We start from the raw sequence: 13,652 nt of genomic DNA on the forward strand, positions 1-13,652 counted from the left end.
CAATGCCTCCTCTTTCTCCAGTTTCTCATCCTCATCATCCTCTGCTCCTAATAACTCTGGTGCTGAGAGCTGTGGCTTCATGATGTAAGGTTGTGCTGTGTATAACTGACACTTCCGGGTACTGCCAGCGTCTGCTAAACAATGTCCGCGTAACAGAAGAATGGATTCACTTCAGGTGGCACCTTTGTGTGCATGGGTTGTACGGCAGAATCACGAGCCACGTTGTCAGCTGTAGGTCCTTGTCATCTGGTGGTTGCCCTTTGGTTTGTCAGGGAGGCTCAAACGCAGGGAGCACAGTGGACTTCTCCATCATATAACTGTAAAAATCATTTTTTTTATCATATTCCACCATTTATGTAAAATACTAAGCATTATTTTATAGGCAGTACTGCTGTAGTTTATTACAAATTGTTCATGGAAAAGCTGTGGGGTGTGGGGGGGGTGGTGGTGGGGGAAGGACAGATCATTCCACATCTGAAGACTTTACCATAAAAATCTATGGTAGTGAAGTTCAGCAACTAAATCAAAGATCCCCTTAAGTAATTCAGGTAGGATGCAAATCTTGTTGGTGAATGCATGTCAATTTGGCATGACCAAGAGAGGGCATTAGTTGGAACATCAAACTGCAAAAAGGCAGAACTGCATTATTACCAGCTTTGCACTCTGATTGATGTCATATTCTGTCTACTCTACGTATGTTCAATAGATGTGAACAACATACATGTTAACATGTTCACCAAAATGACATCCAGTGCAACTTGCAGCACAAATGTGAGTGCACACATTGTGTATGTCATTTTGTGGGCAAAATAAGAGGAGAATAAAATGTGGTCAGTATAGGATTAGTGTAAATGGGTGCTAGATGGTCAGTGAGGACTTGGGAAGCCAGAGGGCTTGTTTCCATGCTGTATGACTCTATGATGGACTTTTTTTTTTGTACCTCAGCTCTTCCACAATTCACATGCTATGCAGAGTTTTGATCCTGTGTATAAAAAGCTGGAGACCCTTGGAGAATTTCAGAGAATCAAAGTATAATGTAAATAATTTTGATATTAATACTCCTTTGCCTATAGCCTGAAGAAAATGCTATATGTTATATTCTTTAGGAGATGTTTTTGTTTTGATTGAAGTGTTTCAAGCCCTCAATGAACCACTTGTTGAGGGAGTTCAATCATCCTCTGCATCCCCATATTAATTAGTTGAAACTCTTATCCCTTTGTTCTCCAGTTTATTCAAGCATATACGGGGAAGTCATCCAGATAGTGTTCCAGGCTGGCTTGATAATCACAATTCGTACAATGAATACTTTGTCCTAAATATTATTACATATGACATGACCTGTATTATCCAAATCTATGCTGACATGTCATAGACAACCATTTTCTTAACCAATCTACAAACATTTAACTATCACTTCTTGATCAATCGAAGATGAGACCTCTGTCCTGGTGAGTATCTGATCATTACAAACATCGCTTTGATTCAACTAATCAATGTCACGTCTCACCAAAGCCAGTTTGTTATTAGTGGCTACGTTTCATCCGGTGAACATTTGTGTTCAAAAACTCATCACTTCTCTCTGCATCCCTGAAGAAGTTTATTACTTTTGGAACAAGCCTGTGGCATCTTTATCTCTAGTCACCCTGTAGTTAATTTGTAGCCTGCCGATTTGGAGCCAACAGTTCAGTCTTTCCTACATATCTCTGCATTTGCCTTGCTTGACCCTTAGAGAGAGATTATCTTAGGAGAACATTCCGATGGACTAAGAAAAAAAGAATGGTGAACAACTCAGTGGGTCAAGCAGCATCTATGAGGCAAAAGGTGTATGTCGACATTTGGGGTCGAGGTATCACATCAGGACTAAGAGGGAAGATTGCCAATATATAGCAGTGAGGTGGGGAGGTGACAGAAGGTGATGGGTGGAACCATATGGGGGAGGGGATGATGAGTAATGGAACCAGGTTGGGGGGTGGGGAAGGGGATGGGAAAGGTGAACAAAGGGTGAAGAAAACTGAGGAACAGGTGAGGGTGTGGGTTATCTGGAATCTGGGAGTTCAATGCTCCTACCATTGGGTTGTAAGCTACCTGGAATTTTTCTCCTACACACACTCACCTATCCTCAGTTTTCTTTGCCCTTTGTTCACCTTTCCCATCCCCTCCCCCACCTAGTTCCACCCATCACCTACCAGCCTCTATCCATTCCCTTTGTACTGCTTTATACTGGCAATCTTTCCTCTTTCTCCTCAGTACTGATGCAGGGTATCTGATGCTGTGTGCCTGTGATGCTGCTGCAAGTAAGTTTTTCATTGCACCTGTGCATACATGTACTTGTGCATATGACAATGAACTCGACTTTGACTTTGACCCCAAATGTCAACGTGCACCTTTTGCCTCCACTGATACTGCTTGACCTGCTGAGTTCTTCCAGCATTCTGCTTTTGTTCCAGATTCCAGTATCTGTAGTCTCTTGTGTCTTCATTCCAGTGGGCTGATTGACAGTTCCACTAAGCCTGCTCAGTTACAGAAACCAAGTCTGGCTTGTTTAATAGGACAGGGACAATTGTTCTGAATCAATCTATTTTATGAACTGTGCCAACATCCTAAGTGCCAAAAAATATAACCCTACACATTTTTTACAGGTTTTCTTTGGTACTTAATTAGACAGTAGAGATAGTCTGGGTTGCAGTCAATCCAAGATTGGTTTTTCCCAGGGTGACAATGGCTAACACAAGGGGAGATAATTTTAAGGTGATTGGAGAAAGGTATAAGGGGGATGTCAGGGGTACGATTTTTTTTACAGAGTGGTGGGTGCATGGAATGCACTGCCTGCAGAGTTTGTGGGGGCAGATACATTAGGGATATTTAAGAGACTCTTAGATAGAAAATGAATGACAGAGAAATGGGGTCGATGTGGGAGGGAAGGGTTAGATGGATCATAGAGCAGGATAAAATATCGGCACAACATTGTGGGTCAAAGGGCCTGTAGTGTTCTGTGTTTTGTGTAGTAAGCTGAAAGTGGATGCCTGAGACCAATCTGGAAAATAAATTTGGAATGTTACCTTTGGTAAAATAGATGGTAATATATTGTCACTGGACTAAAATGTTAGGAAAGATATGATTTTTTTGTGTACATATTGTTCAACAGAAGGGGAGATTCGTGATCCATCCACCCACCTGATGAAGTCAGATCTCTTCCAAAGTACATGACAAGCAGTAAAACCAAAACAAATTGTAAAAGTTTTAATTTTTTTTTCAGTAGGGATCAGATTTTGAATCGGATTAATCTGTGATGTAATTACCGACTTTGTGACAGACAAAGAACTAGCGTAATAAAGAAGCATGAGACCCATATTTTGAGAACTATGCAAATTGTCAGCTAAACTTAGAATTAAATATCAACAGCACTAATTATTCTGTGGTAAATGTAACTTGAAGGATACGTTTCAAACTTCTCTGAAAAGAGTATAAGATTTGGCCACATTCCATTTTCTTATATGGAAAAGCCAAAGCAAATAGTTTTTATTCATTTGTTAAAAAAAATTCCGTGTGAATATATAGAATGGAGTATGAGTGGACACTAGGGGGCATCCTCTGCTGCCAGGCAAGCTGCCCAAGCCCGCCAATTGCCTGCCCTTGGATCATGCTAGTTCATGCAGTGTGCAGTCTTTCACAGTGAGGCTAGCTCCCAGTGATTGGAGAGTCCGTGCGGGTCCTCTCTAAGTACAAGTGTCAGGTTCTTCTCCCAGAATGGCTTTGACATTTAGAAGCCCAACATCCAGAATCACTGGCGATCAAACTGTTGTTTAAACTGAATGTTTGTGAATAGATACTAATCGCAAACATTCAAAGATACTCCAGCATTATTAAAAAATAAAATTCATATAAAATACATGATTTAAAGTTAATAAACAACATATTAGAGAACATTCATATACACGGAAAGTAATTTGATACATTCAAATTAAATGAAGGAAATCAAGTATAAGGTAACTTCCCCTTCTGTGGCCAGCTGTTTCTTTCCATTGGTTTAGTAGGCCTTCTGACGTGATGCAGGCTCAGCAGTCTAAGTGCCGGGAAACTTGAGGAAACCTGTGGTGCCCCATTGGACTCCAAGAGGGGTTTACCAATGTCTCAGGATCAGCACTTAACTGGAGCAAACTTCCAGGAGGTGAAGTGGATAACTTCAATCTTTCTGCTCTTAAGTGGAACTTCTGGCCCATTCTGATATCTCCATTGCATTCTACATCAAGAACCTATCAGGTTAGTGAACACTTGCCTCCTAAAACTTTAAGTTTTCAAGAAAATAAGGTTATATGGTAAAAATGGAAGGGGTAAGGAGTCTCGAGAGTTGGAAGGATATTTTAGTGTCATGGATTTCCTTAAATGCAATGATGATCCATACAGGCCAAGGGAGAACTTAACCAATGCATCCATTAACTAACAACAAACGACCAGTGTCTGGGCACAACAATGTATCAGTTATACCATGTGATATACTCTTGTTCTTAAAGGCACCCCATACATAAATAGACCACAGAGATTGTAATGATTTTACTGACAAGGTTATAAATCTGCATATATTATGGAGCAAGAACTGGAAACAGCTGCTTCCTATTCAGCAGCTTTGCCTGATACTGGGGGAGGAGGAACTAATTCAGGCTTTGTGTCTTACTGTAGTTACCCCTACTGTGTTTTCAGTGTGAAGAAACAGTAGTATAATTTCATATCTTTGCTGGAGGACTGTTAGTGTATAAATCTATTACAACTTAATCATATTGTAGGCAAACTGATGTCAATGTGTTTAATTTATCATTCCATTAAACTTTATGCTGGAATCAGGTTCCTTCCTGTTTGAAACTTGCATTTCTTTTCTAAGTAAAAGCAAGAGAATTTATAAAAATGAGCAGGGAATTATTCAGGCATCCTGGTTTATATAGTTTACTTACTATTATATGCATAACAATATATCTGTGATTAATTAGTTTGCTTGCCTTTGTCATCAACAAAGGGAAGTAAAAGATAGCATTTATCTTGTGTTGCTCAATCACATAAGAAAACCCAGTGCCCAGGGAACTGCAGTTGGCAGGATATGGCACTTTGGTGCTTTCCCTAATCTTAATGCTCATAGGAGGTAATTCAACCCTTTCTGACACTGCAGTGAACTCCAGGGCTATCTGTCCCATTGCCTTCTGAGCATATGTTTGGAGGATGCTGGACCTCCTGGCTCCCTGCGTTTACAGGACAACTTCCCCAGTTTCAGCCTCCTCCAGCAAAGTCTCCAGTGCAGCATCTGGAAATTTCCAGTCATTACCTCCTGTATTGAGTCATTCTTTAGTGTTTCCAGGGTTATATTCATTTGTAGAATGCCTTCCAGCACCTGCAATAGGCACAAAGTACCTCCCCTTTAGCAAGTTAATGTTAGGAATACAAACAGTGTGGCATGCCCCTTGAACCTGACTGGGAGAGGACGTTGGTTGGCTTATGCCAGTGAACTTGGAGGGTTTTGTGGAGGCAGTGCAATTGGTATCTTTCCAGTGCCTTGTGGTACTTGCGTTGTCGAGTCTCAGAAGCTTTCAGGAGGGCAAGGATCACAGGGACCCAGTAGACTAGGAGCTTTTATGCCAGGTTTGCAATCTTGGTCTTTTGCTCGAAGCATGGCCAAAGCTGTGCTAGCACACAGGAGCCAATGTTGAGTATCATCATCAATGTCTGCCTTTATTGGGAAGTGGCTTCCCAGATTATGGAGAGTGATCCACATGTCCCACCCTGGACCTTTATGGTCAAAGGCAGATATTGTAAAGTGGAAGGTAGATTAGTAAAGGATTGTTTTGTTTTAGAGATGGTAAAGTGTAAGGCCCATCCTCTTGTATGGTTCAGTAAATTAGTTGATGACTTGGGAGCTCGTCTTCTGAATGTGCACATGTACAAGAGTCATCTGCGTACTGCAGCTCAATGACCGAAGCTGTGGTGATCTTTGTTCTGGGGTGGGGGGGGGGGAGTGAATAATTTCCCATTGGTTCTATAATTAGCACCACTTCATTGAGAAGCTTGTTGAAGAGGAGTTGCAGCAAGAAAGACTGGGAAGAGTGCTGGAGAAATGATGTCAAGCAAGCTTGCATCAATCTGCACTAGTTCAGTTATGCACACATTTGACTATCCACATAATTAGCTCTTAGGAAGAGACTCTTGTCATTACTACCACTGAACACCAGGACTGGCTTGAGGAAAATAATCCAGGAGGTCAAAAAGGTTATCAACTGCAAGCACAAGTGATTTTGGATTGGAGGCTCCAGCAAGCCTCAAGAGAAAAGGAGCAGCTCTACTGGCACCTCAAGGCCAAGGTCCAACAGAAATTCTGAAGAATAGACGATGGATGGAAAAATTGTCAGAGTTGCAGACACTTGCTGATTATAGTTTCTTCTACAAGGTCATCTACAGCCAAAACACCCAAGAACCCACCCTCTGAGAGTAAAGAATGGTGGTAAACTTATTGAGGACAGAAAGACTGGTAGTGCACACTGGAAGGAGCTCCTCCACCATGACTCTCCTTATCATGTATGTCCTTAACTATCCCACAGTAAACTGTCTGGTCCAGAGTCTCTGGCACCACTGACCAGCCAGGAGTTGAAAAGGCCAAATGAAGGACAAAGCCTCAGGAGGGGACCGTATCCCTGCTTGGTAGAAAGGAATTTCAATCCCAAATTCAGAAGCTCATCTCCCATGTCTGAGAAGAGGAGGACTTGCCAGGGGGCTTCAGAGATGCTGTAATTGAGGTCATCCAAGAAAGTAGACAAATCTGATTGTGGTGGCTACAGAGGAGTCTCCCTCATGTCTGTCTGCCACAGGAAAAACTATCATCATGCTCCTCTCAATCACCTCTTCCTTGTGGCTTAGGAGCTGTACCCTGTATGACGGTGTGGATTTTGTCCATCTAGAGGCCCGATGGACATGATTTTCAACACTAGTCAGCCCTAACAGAAGTGCAGTGTGCAGCTTCAACCAGTATACATGGTCTTCTTTTGACCTCACAATGGTCTTTGATTCTGTCAATTGAGAGTGACTCTGGGACCTCCTCTTCACATTTGGATGCCCACAGGAATTCATCTCGATCTTAAGCAGATATTTTTATTGCACCATTGTCCTCAATTCTGTACCCTGTAGGTTGTATGCATTTTTAACATAAGGTGGATTACATCTATGACACATCACTTTTCTAAGTTTAATGTCATTTGCCAGTTCTTGAAACGTCACTCAACAAGTTTTCCAAACTGCTTACAGGGATTAAGCATCTGCTACAGTTAAAAACCATTGTAATTCTTACAACTCCTTTTGCATCATCTGCCATCTTAAGAAGGACATGGGCCCTCACAAGTACGTACAAATCAAGATTCGGGGATGGGGGTTATGATTATTTATCTAAATTATTGAACTTGCATCAACTCCCCAGTAAAAGCTAGGTGAATTAATCTCTCAAAGCCAGTACTATGCTGTTTGCAGAAGATAGCAAACTTTGTGTGAATATGAGCCTAACTAGCGTGCTCAGCCACTGTAGCCTTGCCGCACAGCCTGCATTGGATGAGGAAGATCAGAGTAAGAGTGAGGAAGAAACCCACGTTAATGCCTGCAGCAGGTCATAATAGGAATAAGTTACTTTTTATAAGATTCTAGTAATGAGTTATGCTTCTGTTTTGTAAACTTTTCAAGCCTTATTACATCCTCCACTGCTTCCTCATATCTACATTCAAGATGATTTAAGCCATTCAACTACCTTTTATGACATTGACACTGATAATGCAAACTCAGGAGCTCCTTTGAAATCACAGTGCAAACGAAGAGCCAAATGTGATATGAATTTAATTCCAATACTGATTAATTTCTTACCCAAGTATCAATCAATGAAATCTATCTTTTCTGAAGGTTTGGTAATCATTAGTCATCTAATGTCCTCAACAGAGCAAGTAGAAAGCAGCTGTAGCCTATGTTGTAACCTTTGACGTGCTCATGCCAAGTAATTACCAGATGCTTGAGTAAACTGCTGCACCTCACTTGCAGGTGGCTATATGGCCCAGCTCATCACCAGGGTGCAATACTATGCAGAGTGTTGACTCATCAATCAAATTAAAATGAGGCCTGTGGGTTTAAAACCAGGGGCTCTCAGGTGTGGTTGATCATCCTGCCTTCCATCCAACCAATTTCACTCACCCAATTCAACACTCCTCTCTCCTCACCTTCCCAAGTTAAAACTGAATTTTGGTTTCTTGAGTGTTTAGAGTAACTACTAACTCAGGTGCTTTTTAAACATATCTGAACTGAAGCAAAATGTTTATAGTCATCATCTAAACATTCACATTTTTAACTATCTGGCATGAGGGTGTCCAAAGTACCACTCAAAAATAAATCATAAGTCATGTCCTGGACTGTTGAATTCCAGAATACTGTTCAATGAGGTGCTATCATTAAAGATGTTTCTTCCTTTGTATCATGCATGTAAAATCTTTCAATTATAATAGTAGTTGTGAAGTCTCAGCTGTCTTTTGAAATCATCAGGTTCCTCCCAATATGTTTGAATCTGGTGTGTTAAATATAGAAGCGGAAATAGGATGACGTCTGAATATTTTGGTGTGCTTTATTTCCAGTATTATTCAGGGTGTGAACAGGAAATACACTCGACTGCTCAGGCAAGCTGTCGGAGGCAGTTTGCTACAGTTACCTTTCTGAAAACAAGTCACTGGTACAGGTCAGAAAAATGGACCCAGCTGTTTATTTCAAAGTCTCAGACTCACAACTTACTTTTACTGGTAGGTGAAGTCTTTACAAGAGTCCTGCTATGTTGGATGTTGAATCAGTAATTCAGTTCAATACTTTAGAAGTAATATCACTCCAAAATATGCACAAATACATTGTAGCAGTTTTGATGAAACAATAATTATAATAGTGATTAGTTTCATTTTCTCATTGCAAATATCATTAACATGCAATACTGTAATATTGTGGATTGATATTTTGCATATACTAATAACGAGAGTAAAATTATAAACTAGTTTATGGCTGTACATCCAAGTGTAATGGGAAAACAGTGTAATGAAAGAGTTTGTGATCTATTTGCATTTATCTGAAGGAAAATGCAATTAGGTTATCTGGAATTCTGTATTATAGTCTGCTGTTTACTGCTATGATGCATACTGACCCATTTTCTAGCATAGAAGAAGTTATGACAAACTCTTACAAAATACTAGATTGGTTCCAGCTGAAGTACTGTGTCTAACTTGGCAACACATTTTTAACAAGGACATGAAAGCTTTGGGGAGTGTACCTAAGAGATTTCCTGGAGTTGTTTTAGGGATAAAGGACGACTGTAATACTGTAATGTGGAAGTACTGGACAGGCAGTAGTTTTCCTTGGAGCAAATAGATGAGTGGAGAACTGAAGTAGGTAGTTCAATTCATGAAGGTCTTAGATAGCATAAAGATAAAATCTTCAGTGAGTTAATAGTCAATAACCTGAGGGTACAGACATAAGGTATTTACTTAACACTTTCTAAGCAGCAAGTGGTTCTGGATTAAAATTCATTGTCTGATTCAACAGTAGCTTTCAAAAGAGAAATGTATAAACACTTGAAGGAGAAACTGGCATAGGGATATGAGTGGGACTAACTAGATTGCTATTCTTTGGGGCAACAAATTTTTAACAAGGACATGGAGGCGTTGGGGAGAATACCGAAGAGATTTGGGTACACTTTGGCTAAATGGTTCCTTCTGTGCTGTTCTATTTTATGATTACGTGAATGTGAGGAAAGTATTTCCAGATGTTGTGTTCAGGTGGATCACTTTGGAGCAGAAAGCAGTAGTTCCTGCCTCATATTCTTCTCCCATTTAGGCATCCACCAACTGGCAGTTACGACCCTGACCATGCTTTTCCTTGGCTGAGTCACGGGCATAAGATAAAGTATTATTTAATGGTATCAGATGTTTTAATGGCAGAAATTTAAATGTTTGGATTATAAAGAAGAGAAGATATCTTTATTAGTCACATGTACATCGAAACGCACAGTGAAATGCATCTTTTGCATAGAGTGTTCTGGGCAACCTGCAAGTGTTGCCACACTTCTGGTGCCAACATAGCATGCCCACAACTTCCTAACCTGTACGTCTTTGGAATGTGGGAGGAAACCGGAGCACCCAGAGGAAACCTACACAGACACAGGGAAAACGAACAAACTCCTTACAGACAATGGCCAGAATTGAATCTGGGTCGCTGGTGCTGTAATAGTGTTACGCTAACCATTACAGATTGAAATTGAATTAAAATTTAATCTGCCATGCAATAGTTTGTGTCTTCATATTCTTTGAGTGTTTATGTATCCATCCATTTATCCATTTTGTAGATCACATCTTGCTAGCTAAATAGTAGGTAAAGTCATGACTGCGTGGCCAGATTCTGCTCTAACTCCATCTACAAGTTTGCAGATAATACCACCGTAGTAGGCCGTATCTCAAATAATGATGAATCGGACTACAGGAAGGAGATAGTGAGCTTAGTGACATGGTGTCATTACAACAGCCTTTCCCACAATGTCAGCAAAACAAAAGAGCTAGTCATTGACTTCAGGAAAGGGGGTGGTGTACATGCTCCTGTCTGTATCAATGGTGCCGAGGTTGAGAGCTTCAAGTTCCTCGGAGTGAACAGCACCAATAGCCTGTCCTGGTCCAACCATGTAGACGCCACAGCCAAGAAAGCTCACCAGCACCTCTACTTCCTCAGGAGGCTAAAGAAATTTGGCATGTGTCCTTCGACACTCACCAATTTTTATTGATGCACCATAGAAAGCATCCTATCTGGATACATGATGGCTTGGTATGGCAACTGCTCTGCCCAGGACCACAAGATTGTGGACACAGCCCAGCGCATCACGGAAACTAGCCTCCCCTCCATATACCTCTTGCTGCCTTAGTGAAGCAGCCAGCATAATCAAAGACCCCACCCACGCGGGTCATTCTCTCTTCTCTCCTCTCCCATCAGGCAGAAGATAGAGGAGCCTGAGAGCACATACCACCAGGCTCAAGGACAGCTGCTATCCCACTGTAAGACTATTGAACAGTTCCCTTATACGATGAGATGGACTCGTTTGACCTTGCACCTTATTGTCTACCTACAATGCACTTTCCTGTATCTGTGACACTTTACTCTGTATTCTGTTATTGTTTTTACCCTGTACTACCTCAATGCACTGTGTAATGAATTGATCTGTACGAATGGTATGCAAGACAAGTTTTTCACTGTACTTCAGTACAAGTGACAGTAATGAACCAATACCATATCATTTCAGATGCTGACTGCACCATGTACATTGTGTTGTCCTGTGGCTGTCTCCCCAACTCTTCTCTGCAACAGCTAATCTGCCAGGAATCATAAAGTAATTCCACACCCCCCCCCTCTTCAAAATTAATCTTCAGAACTCCAGGAGTTTTGATCTCAAGATTTGGGACCCTTCTAATATGAAAATTGAAAATCAGAAAACTTCAGAAAATTGTATATTTCCCAACATTTAATGTACATCTGGCTGTGCTGGGGAGAGTGGTTATTGTGCAATGCAGATAAATGAAATTTGTCAACCAGTACTTTTCTGGGCAGTTTGACAGCTTGTGGTGGATGCTTTTATGATTTTCATTCGTATCAGGTAAATATCAAGGTAACTTTTTTGTTTCCTTGCAGATCCCTACATTGTAGGCCTGATAACCTTTAAAACTGAGAGTACTCATTGAGCTTCCACTCTTGTAAAATTTGAATCAGAATACTAATTTTGAAATTTGCTAAAGGCTTTTGATGGGATTGTGAAATCAGTACAATAAATTGTGAAAGATTTAATGAAGAATATTAGTTGATAACCTGGATTTATAATTGAAGCCCAAAACAAAGGCTCCAGTAGTAAACAGGAAGGGGACGAAAGTCTGAAGTGATCACCTGGGAAGCCCAGAGGTGGTGGCCTTTTAATCCAACCTCTGGATGAGGTTCAGACCAGCGTACCACAATCACCCCTCAAATGGTAAAAGGCCAATCTAATGGTGGAATTTGAAGAGTTCAAAGGAAGAGAGGAAGAACTTTGATTTGAGGACTGTTGTAGTCTCTTTTTTTGTGGTCTACAGTCATATATTTCTGGTGACAGTGCATGTATGCATGGAGATATTTTTACCCAGCTACAGGAAGATGAAGCCTATAGTTGCCATAGGACAGTGGCTGGAGATGGTTAAAGGGATCAGTAGATGGAGCCTCTTCTAGTTCTGCGTAGCTAAAATTGCATCATGCCAGGAGCCATCAATGAAAAGGATCATTATTGAGGAGCACCAGAAGTACTCGAAGCACACTCTCAAACGATGCAAAAAGAATGGATGGATTTGTCCATGGGAGTGATAAAGGTGATGAAGGTAATGTAAATGTTTCTCCTTTTCATCCGTAGCCAGAGCCCTCTCCAGTTAGTATCCAATGTACTGCCTCTGATCTGAATGGCCGAGACTGGTCCTTCACAGGTGCAGAGAGTTGGAGCTGGAGATTCTGGTGCTGATCAGGCTGAAGCTGACTCCTGTCCTCTCCTTCTGTAGGTATGATGTCTCGTTAGAACATATGGGGTAAGGTCTGTATTTGTGAGACAGAATCACATGATTGTTCTTTATAAGCCAGGTTCATTTCAATCCACATTATAGAAAGGAAATCTTGCTTTTACGGCAGTATAATTTAACATCACAATATTATTAAAACTGTAGGTTGGAATAGCTAGCTGTAGGGCTTAAAATCAAGTGTTTCAAAATTTGAACTGAGGTGGAATATTTTTAGTTTTTGGAGAAAGATTTGTAACTTTTACAGTCCAGAGCCACTGCCCATATTTTACTCCTTATGTCAGTAAACGTGCCTCTGTTTTTTTTTAAAATATGGTAGTTCCACCAATTTTGAACTAATTTATCAGCTGCCTTTCAAATGCAGTATCAGCTGCTTGCTTTGTCACATTAGGAATGGTGCAAGCACCTGGAAAGCAGCAAGATATATTATTAATTTGCATTTTATTTAGAAAATCAATGCAGATACCAGCAGTGTATGCAGTGTTTGTATCATTACATCAGTTCATGGCTGATTACTCGAGACCATTTTTGTCGGATAAATTTGCAGTGAAATTGGGAAAATGTGTTGCTGGGTGTCTGCAGCCATTGCAGTATCCTGTTCTTGCTCTGGGGGGAGCTATGTGAATACCTTGCTTTTCACATGTTATGGGCTTTAATTTTATCCAGAGTTACCAGTGCAACTTACAGGTTTTCTCATCCTTTGTAAGACCTGTATTTCCTTCAATTCCTCTGCCCTACTTTGGCTTTCTTTATGCATCTGTAACTTTTCTGTAACTGCCATGTCCACTCAGCTCCAGCATGTATCTGCAGGAATTGCTCCGGCAAGTTTCTGAGGCTCAACCATTTGCACCTATTTCATCAGTGACTTTTCCATCCTGAGGTCAGAATTAGGGAAGTTTGTTAATGACTGCACAATGTTCAGTTATATTTCCATTGCCTCAAATAAGTCCTTTCCTCACATAGCAAGACCTGGCCAAATTTTGAAAGTTCAAAGTTCACCAACCTGAAATATAGTCGTTAAGTTACTGAACTAGTAACCCA

At 40.8% G+C, this 13,652-nt stretch overlaps 1 protein-coding gene across 2 annotated transcripts in view; it reads left to right on the top strand.

Moving 5' to 3' along the window:
* The window catches only part of LOC127578231 (FYVE, RhoGEF and PH domain-containing protein 4-like), a 173,898-nt gene that overhangs the window by 33,472 nt on the left and 126,774 nt on the right, over positions 1–13,652 (top strand). The window contains exons 1-2 of one of the 2 annotated variants that reach the window (XM_052029984.1): positions 4,140–4,260; positions 8,637–8,798. The exons of the other annotated variant lie outside the window; for it this stretch is intronic. Coding sequence (XP_051885944.1) covers positions 8,747–8,798 — 52 coding nt within the window. The 5' untranslated portion in view covers positions 4,140–4,260; positions 8,637–8,746. Of the gene's footprint in view, positions 1–4,139; positions 4,261–8,636; positions 8,799–13,652 lie in introns of those variants that run through there. 2 annotated transcript variants of the gene reach the window in all.

This window comes from Pristis pectinata, chromosome 15 (genome assembly GCF_009764475.1).
Source record: "Pristis pectinata isolate sPriPec2 chromosome 15, sPriPec2.1.pri, whole genome shotgun sequence".
In the NCBI taxonomy this organism is placed as follows: domain Eukaryota; kingdom Metazoa; phylum Chordata; class Chondrichthyes; order Rhinopristiformes; family Pristidae; genus Pristis; species Pristis pectinata.